Raw genomic sequence first — 8,733 nt, 5'->3', positions numbered from 1 at the left:
AGTTACAGAATAATTAAACCTATAATTTAAAGCCTAGTGTCGAGGGTGAGGCACAAATTGGTATTATTCTCCAGCTCAGCCAAGTGATTATGCATGAAAAGGATACCACATTTTCTCTGGGAGAAGCAATTTAAGCATTCTAAGAGAAACTTGAGAAATACTCATCAATCTGCATAAAAATGCTCAGTAGACATCAAAGAGTAAAGGTAATCAGAAGAACTGTTACCCATGGTTTTAAACTGCTTTCCACAAGAACGGCGACAGTAATTGTGACTACAAGTCTACAACCTATGCTTTTCAAGATCTCAACAACCACATCAAATCCAGCTATATCTGACTACAATATTCTACATATCAAATATCATAACATAACCACCACAACTGTAATTAAAAACCTTACTTATATGATAACAAGATGTGCATAAAGTAAACCAGGGTGTTACAATTTGATTACATTACATGTTTTAACTGAACCAAAATAAAAAACATAACGAACAGGCTTTTCCTTTCTGTTTTACAGGTAAACCGAATGCTAAATTAAGCCGATAAATAAGAGACTCGTCTGTCATCATTCATTAACTATGAAAATATGGAATACACAAAAATGCTCATCACCAATTCACCACCACTATCACTAATTACTACCACAATAACTAATAACTAACATGTGCTTGTGATCAAAACCATAAACACATCCAACCAAGCCAACAACATATAAACAATTTCATCAATTACACCATATCTTGATAAAAACAAAAAATTGCCATTTAGATCTATGAAACACTGGCACATATATAGACACGACACACAGGACTAGTTGAATAATGCGGTAATGCGGAATACCAAACACACACCTTCAATCTGAAGTGTCAATGCTACATAGTCATGATCAATCATCATCATCATGATCACTCTCATCACTGAAATACCCAGCTTTCTTCCCTTTCTTCTTCGTCTTGTTGTTGTCCAAACCCTCATCATCATTTCTGTTTCTCCCCCAGCAACCTTTCACCCGCTTCATCATCCACAACAGAAGCCCAATTATCGTCAAACTGCTCCGCAGCAATCTGACCACCCTCCTCCTCCTCCTCATCACCTTCCTCCTCCCCATCCCTATCCCTCAGCCCACTAAATCCCCGTCGCGGCTTCTTAGGCTGAGGCCGCGGCCTCGGCCCCAACTGATTCTTAGGACACTCATACGACAAATGACCATGCCCCCCACACTCATAACACAAAGCAGTCTCAGTATTGTACACGCGCTTCCGAATAAACTCCGGAGCACGTCCATTATCAGCAGCAATAGAAGCAGTTAGAGTCCTTCCATTGAGAATCTTCTTATTCATCTCCGCCACGGCGCGTTGGGCGTCATTACGAGAAACGAATTGGACAAACGCGACACCGCGGCTTAGGCGCGTGTGACGGTCTTTGAGAACGGTTACACGCGCGATGCGGCCGAAAGTAGAGAAGAGCGTATGGAGATCGGAGTTTGTTAGGGAGTAATCTAGATTAGAAACGTATAGCGTCGATTTTGATGGTGCTAAGGGTTCACCTGTTCCTCCTATTGATGATCCTTTGTTGTTCGGTTTTGATTGGGGTTGATTACTGGATGTGGTGCCGGTGGTGGTGTTGGGGGTTGAGGACGAAGCGCAGTAGCGGTAGTAGAAAACGTCGTCGTCTTCATCGCTGTCGCTGTGTTTTTGTTTGTGTTTCTTCTTGCTTGACATTTTTTTCGGTTCAGGTTTTTTGTTTCCGGCAACGGCGTTCGGTTTCCGGCGACGGAATTAGTTCTCCGATGCTTCTTTAATCTATAGAGGAAATCTGAGAGTGGAGAGATTCTATAATGCGTTTGAGAAACCCTAGAGAAGTGAAGCGAAACTCCAAGCGGATCTGGACATGGATCCGGATATTTTGGATTGGTTTTATATATGGTTTTATCCATTCTTATTTTTTTATAAGCAGTACTATCCATATGTAAATGGACAACTTGCTCACCGCCAGAGTACTTGTAAAGATAGCATAAAACTAAAAATTATTATGTTTTAATATTTTTTTATTTAATTGGTCAGCCACCCATCTGCATATATAAATTTTAATAATTTTTTGTTAGTATGATGCTAGATTTTTTAAGACAAAAATTTCTAGTTCGTTAGATATACAATTTTATTATATTATTTTAGATTATATTTTAATATCTTAAGATAAATAGAGTTATTGAAATTTAGCAAAAATAGAATAGAGTGAAATAGAAATTTTATTACTTTATTATTTGAATAATTAGCGATAAAAACAAAGTAAGTTTTTGATTCTGCTCATATAAAAGAGAAACAATACTGATGGAAAGTGATGAAAATTTTCATTCTGCTCATATTAAAGGGAACAATACTCGTAGAAAGTGATCAATACTAGTAGAAAGTGATGTAATTTTTTATTCCTCATATCTAAGGGAAACAATGCTAATGAAAAGTGATGAAATGAAATAAAATAGAATAATAAAATTTTATTATACTGGATCTGATTTTAATTAACTCAAACAATGTAATCTTATTCTATTTCATCTCATATCACTTCATATCATCTCATTGCATCAATTTAAGCAAAACCTTAGTCTAATAACTTCAGTTTCACAACATTTAAAAACTCTTATGTAGAATTTGTCCAGAATTGAAGAGGACTCATCTCTTACTAGAAACTCAACAATTAATTTGTTTTCAAAAGTAATGCTTTATTTATACGCTTAGATTATGTTTGGACATCTTAAAATGAAGATATAAGAATAAAAATGAACATAGTGAATCAACAAAATTAGAAGTACATACGATTAAAATGCATCAAAATCGATGACATCTTTTTAAATTTATTGAACTTTTCGCATTAGACTTTTTTCTATTGTATTATTTTTCAACATCATTTAATTTCTAGAACTCATGCATCCTATCCAAAAAAGCAAAGTTCTCACTCAGATGTTTCTTCCTTAAGACGTTCTCTCCATTCTACGAATGTTGGTGGTAGAGGACACCCTCGTTTCAAATAAGCTTGTATAAAATGCATCTTAGTAGCAATCTGTCTAATCAAGACAACCCGGCCATTTAAATTATTTGGAGGGCAACTTAGCAGAGGGAAAACGATTTACGAAAAACTATGTCTTGTAAACTAAACTAAAACTCAGTCATATACATTTGATATAAGATGACTCATTTCAGAAAAATTCATCCACTTTATTGTCGTTGTGGGGACACCAATTTTACTAAGAATCAAAGGATTTGAATAGCTTGTATTTGTGCATTAGTCATATAGAGTCGCATGTAATTGTCGCACCTCAAAAAAAGATGATAATGCGATCCCTCGCGATAGGACGCGGAAAAAAAAATGTTGTTCGAAACAGAGTCGCCACCGAACTTTATTTATTCCAATGAAGGAATAGGAAAATATCGAGAAAACCTTTAGAAATAAGAATAATGGTCGTCGCAACCATATTCGGGTTCGGGAGTCGATTACGCAAGGGGAAGGTATTAGCACCCCTCACGTCCGTTGTACTCAACGGGAACCTTTTAGTCTGATTTTGCTATTTGACTGTTAATTGACTCTTTATCTGCTTGCTTCGAGTAATTAGAATTGATGATAGATGTGGATGAAGACCTCAGGATGGGGGAAATGGGAGGTTTTTTATTAGTGTGCTCGCGAAGATACAGCAATCTCCTGCCTACGTATCCTTATGGTGCAATAAGGAAATCAGAGCATTCGTAGTTCGGGCTACTACGAATATTGGTTGTGTTTTGTTTTGATGAACGACTGTGTAGGTCGGCGTTCTAACGGCTAAACACTGGCTTGTCTACTCTCGGTGGAGGCTCTAGCACTGGTTTGTTGTGCGCATTAGAAAGGATTGACAGTGTTCTTTTTGAAAGGGTTTTGGTCACGCGGGGGTGACGAGTTGAATTGACGTGTTTGGATTTGATTGGTTTCGATCGCTCGAGGGCGAGAAGTTAGGTTTGATTTGTTGATGATTTGAGGAACGACGAAAGATTGAGCAATATGGTGTACACCAATCGTTCAATTCTTTCGAGGAATAATAAGGCGTGCGCCTTCTATTCCCTTTTCGTTCGAATTGTTTTGAAAGTTTGTTTGTGGATGTTGAATACGCACGGTAGTGAGGCGTACGCCTCCTACTTGCTTATTCAAAGAATAACGAGGCGTACGCCACCTATTCCCTTATCCAAGTTTATTTAACGTGTTTTAGTCGGAAGTCGATAATTTGGGCAATATGGCGTACGCCAATTATCCAAATAATCGAGAGACGGTGAGGCGTACGCCTCCCATCTTTTATCACCCGAGGTTTAAATTGTAAAAAGATATGTTTAGATATTGTATTCGATTTATGAAGATAGCTTGAATTTTGGGTTGGTAGGTTTGGATTTTTCGATGATTTGAGCAAGGTGGCGTACGCCAATTATTCAAATAATCAAGGAGTGGTGAGGCGTACGCCTCCCATTCTCTATTGAAGTTGTATAGTTTATTTTGTAAAATTGGGTTTGATATAAGAGGTGATTTGAGTTTATTCGATTGTGTTTTAAGTTTGATGACAAAAACTCGAGCAATGTGGCGTACGCCAATTATTCGAATAATCGAAAGATAGTGAGGCGTACGCCTCCTATCCTCTTTATTATCATAAATTTAGAATTAAATGTTTTAGAATTTGTAGTTGATTTGGAAAATGATTTGAATATGATGGTTGAAGTTTAGAAATAATTTGAATTTAGAACCTATGTTTGATTTGAAAAATTGATTTGAAATTGTATGATTATTAGGGTTTTAATTGAATGACGAAAATCCGAGCAATATGGCGTACGCCAATTATTCGAATAATCGAGAGATAATGAAGCGGATGCTCACTATTCTCCTTTTCATTCAAAGATTAATTATTAAAAATAAAACTTTTAGAATTTATAATTAATTGGTGGAGTGATTTTAATTTTATGGAGTTTTAGGGTTTTAAATGAATGACGAAAATCCGAGCAATATGGCGTACGCCAATTGTTCGAATAGTCGAGAGATAGTGAAGCGGAGGCTTACTATTCTCCTTTTCATTCAAAATTAAATTAAATAATTTTTAAGAGAATACTATTTAAATACGGTGAATTTGAATTCATTTAGAATTAATATACTTTTGGGAAAGACTATTTGGTATTGGACCAACGTCAAACTTATTTATTAGAAAATAAAGTAAATTATTTGTTGACGTTAACCATTAATCCACCATTTAACTAATTATAATATTATAACAAGAGAAAAAGAAGAGTTGAAAATAGTAATCGAAACCGAACTAATAAATATTTCTAATATTAGTGTTATCTTAATTTTAATTAAAACAATCAAGAATAGCTCATAAACCAAGTAGACCAAATTGGAATGTTTGGGAAATAAATAAAAAGTTAGGCCCTAAACATTGGATCAAAGAAGGCCCAAGGGACTTAAAGTAGTGTTATTTTCGGGATGGGCCACAAGGCCCAAAATCCTCTCCTACTCAGCCAAGTGGTACCGCCGAGAAGAGAAAAGGTTGACCTCGGTTTACCTACCGCCACGCGCATCATTGTTCATTGATAACATTATAAAGATTTTGGGAACATAATCTGACAGCACCCAAGTATCTATCATCAATAACATTAATTTACTCTTAATAATATTTTAAAAGAAGAAACAATCACCCCTTAAAGCAAAGAAATAAATCAAAATAATTTTGTCTCTCTCTCTTAAAACGACTCTTCATTCTTTCTGGAAAATATCCTCTCCCTATTAAATCGTGTGCATGGTCCCAATCCAAAACTGCAGAGAGAGAAAAAAAATTTGAAAGGAAACCGATGAACACCCTTCGGTGTTCATCCTCAAACAAACCAGGACTCGAACATGAAGTTCAAAACTTCCAACGTGACAAACGACCACAATCCCCTCAAACCTCCAAATCCTCGACGGGATCTAGAAAACAGTAGCGAATCGGAACCTCAAAGGAAAACCTAATCTTAGCTTCTAACCCGTTTTCTATATCACAATCAACAACACAAATTAACGAGTCAAAATACAAGTTCAAAGCACTTTAAAGCAAAATAAAAGGGAAAGATTCCGCCGGAGCATCGTAGCCCCGACGAAGACCTGACGGCCATGATTACCTTCGGTGAGTATGTATGACGTTGTCCCTCTTCTTTTGCTTGTTGTTTCAAGTTTCTTCCTTTTCTTTCTATCCTTCTGTATCCACTCCTTGTTTTCTGTCTGATTTTGACTTTCTCCTCTAATTGATTGTCATTTCCTTTTGCACGCGATTGAAGGGGTCAAGCTCTTCAAACCCTGATTTTCAGTGTGAAAATCAGAGTTGAAATACAGAGTTTTAGCGGAGCTTTTCGGTGTAAGGTTCGTTTGGGATTTCAGCAGAGTGACGGTATTTTTCTTCTCTCCTTTTTCAATCGATTAGCTTTCCTTTTTATAGAGTGAAATGAGCTCCCCAAAATCGTGTGTGGATCCTTGGCAGATGGTGCAAAAAGGAATCATTCCGTTAGCATCAAATCTTTCTTTAGATTTTGGTGGGGACCAATGTAAATGTGGTAGGAAACGGATTTGATTGTGGTCCCAAAAAATCTCCAAATGCGTGGCCGTCTTCACTGAATATCCCATCTAGTTTTTACTGTGGTGACACCTTCAACAATTGAGGTAAGGAAATTGGTATTTACTGGCATATATTTTAACCTTAATTGATGACTTCTCAACTTCGATTCACAACACTTCTTCCGTTTTTGCTGATGTGAGGACTTAATACATTTAGGTATGAATTGCTGCTCAAGTATTTTCGAATCTTGTGAATCTTTGCCTTTGGTTTATCATAACAATTGTGTGCTTACAAGTCTTATGACCATTAAATTGATGCCATGTTTGATACTTGGTTTGGTATTTGGTAGGTGATCTGAATGATATTCAGGATGCTTGATGATACTTGTATGGATGTTAACCTTGTTGATGGCTGAGCTTGGATTGCTAGTCTGCTGTGTTTTACATGGTGGTAGTCATGATTGCTCCTGTGATTCTATTACCATGAGGTTAGTCATATGCTGAAAACCTGTTAACTTGGAATGTGATGTTGTTAGCTATTGTGTTAGAAGTTTGAATGAAATTTTGCTATGGTAATGATTATTTTTGTTTTGGATACTTTGCTTGTGCGTGAGTTGATTTGTGGGTTGCTATGCTTGGTGATGCAGTAGTGGTTTGTGCAGTTTTTAGATCGTATATTTGATCAAGGTTAGATGGTTTGGTAACAGGTTTCTTCTTGTCATGGTTCAACATCTGTCATGGTTCTCTGATAATAGGTTCTATTGTAACAGGTTTTTTTTTGAAGCATACCCTGGCACTGTTTTGGTTTGGAGCATTATGGCCTTTAAACCAATCCCGTCTTTAATTGATGATTCATAATGCAATGGTCCTGCCGCTATAGCTAAACCTTATGCCCCAAAAAGGTGAATCTTTAAATGTATCCTCATTTCCAAGTGTAGGCTAAGAGATACTCTCAACTGTGTTTAGCATGTTAGTTTTCTCGATTGTTTAACATCTCTGCTACCGACCAAATCCTTATCCAGTTATTAACATCAACATTCAGGAACTGAATCATCTGTCTTGGAGTTGTTAACCATCCTGCCATTGAAGGACAATCATGTTGCCAAGGTCTGCAACATGGCCTGCTGTGGGAGGAATACTCTGAACTTGCGTCTGTAGCCGTTTTTTGTTTTTTGGGTGTGACGGCTTGTTTGTGCTGTTTTGCCGTTCGGCAGCTTGTGACAGTTTTTCTTCTTTTGATCATAATCTCTTTGGGAAAATCCTTACTCATTGTTTCTTTGAATCCTGCAGGTTTCACTCATGATACCAAGTTTACTGCTTCTGGAAGTCTTTTGGTGAAGAGAGTGCATGGAGTTGTCGTGGTCAACTATCATGATGTTTTAAGCTTATATACTTTTTTATTGTAATGTCCTCAAGTCTTTAGATCATAGGCCATGGCTGTGTGTAAATCATGAGGTCTACCAATATAACTGTAAACAATGCCCCTTACAAAACTTATTCTCAGAAGGATCGTGCCCAAATGGAAAAAGAATGGTTTTGTACATCAAAATTTTTATTTTTTGATCAAAAGCAACATTATTATGAAGTCCATAGAAAATTGTTTCATTTTCTTTCTTATAGGAATTAAAAGACATTGAATCTAAATCCTCAGGAAATTTTCTCAAGTCAGGACCAGGAAATGCAAATCCTAGGCCATCCGTTAAATAGCTCTTTAGACGTGGCCCGAGATGAGTAGAAAAAAATGCTCATTTAATAAGAATGCTCACCATGAGACGTGATGGACCATAATGATGCACCAATCTTGTAGGTCGGCCAAAAGCACTTGTTGATATGAATCAATTTGTACTTATGAACCAAATGATGCTTTTTATAATCTTGAATTAATGAGACGTGAGCCTTCGAGGCAACCTATGCATGGAGTAGATGATGTCATTGACTACAATGACATGTACCATGCTCAATGAATGAATAACAATAATATGCATCTTAATCCAGTGATCCACTTAATAAACAAAAGCTTCTTTGTGATTATTCTAATCAGTTGATTATAGTGGATTAAATCTGTGTGTATAAGGTGAAATCACTTTGGAGGGTGGACTATAGTAGCTTTGAGTTTCAAGCGAACGATAATAAAATACTTGTGTT

The 8,733-nt window shown here is 36.6% G+C and overlaps 1 protein-coding gene across 1 annotated transcript; it reads right to left on the bottom strand.

Moving 5' to 3' along the window:
• Nucleotides 1-980: 980 nt before the first annotated feature.
• On the bottom strand, nt 981-1,870 carry LOC127137492 (U11/U12 small nuclear ribonucleoprotein 31 kDa protein). Its single transcript, XM_051063950.1, has one exon. The coding sequence runs from the start codon at nt 1,722-1,724 to the stop codon at nt 981-983; it is 744 nt and encodes a 247-aa protein (XP_050919907.1). The 5' UTR covers nt 1,725-1,870.
• Nucleotides 1,871-8,733: the final 6,863 nt, after the last annotated feature.

The sequence above is a fragment of the Lathyrus oleraceus genome, chromosome 4, assembly GCF_024323335.1.
Source record: "Lathyrus oleraceus cultivar Zhongwan6 chromosome 4, CAAS_Psat_ZW6_1.0, whole genome shotgun sequence".
NCBI classification, from domain to species: Eukaryota; Viridiplantae; Streptophyta; class Magnoliopsida; order Fabales; family Fabaceae; genus Lathyrus; species Lathyrus oleraceus.
Note: the sequence above shows the minus strand (reverse complement) of the source record. Positions and strands in the feature narration are given on the sequence as shown.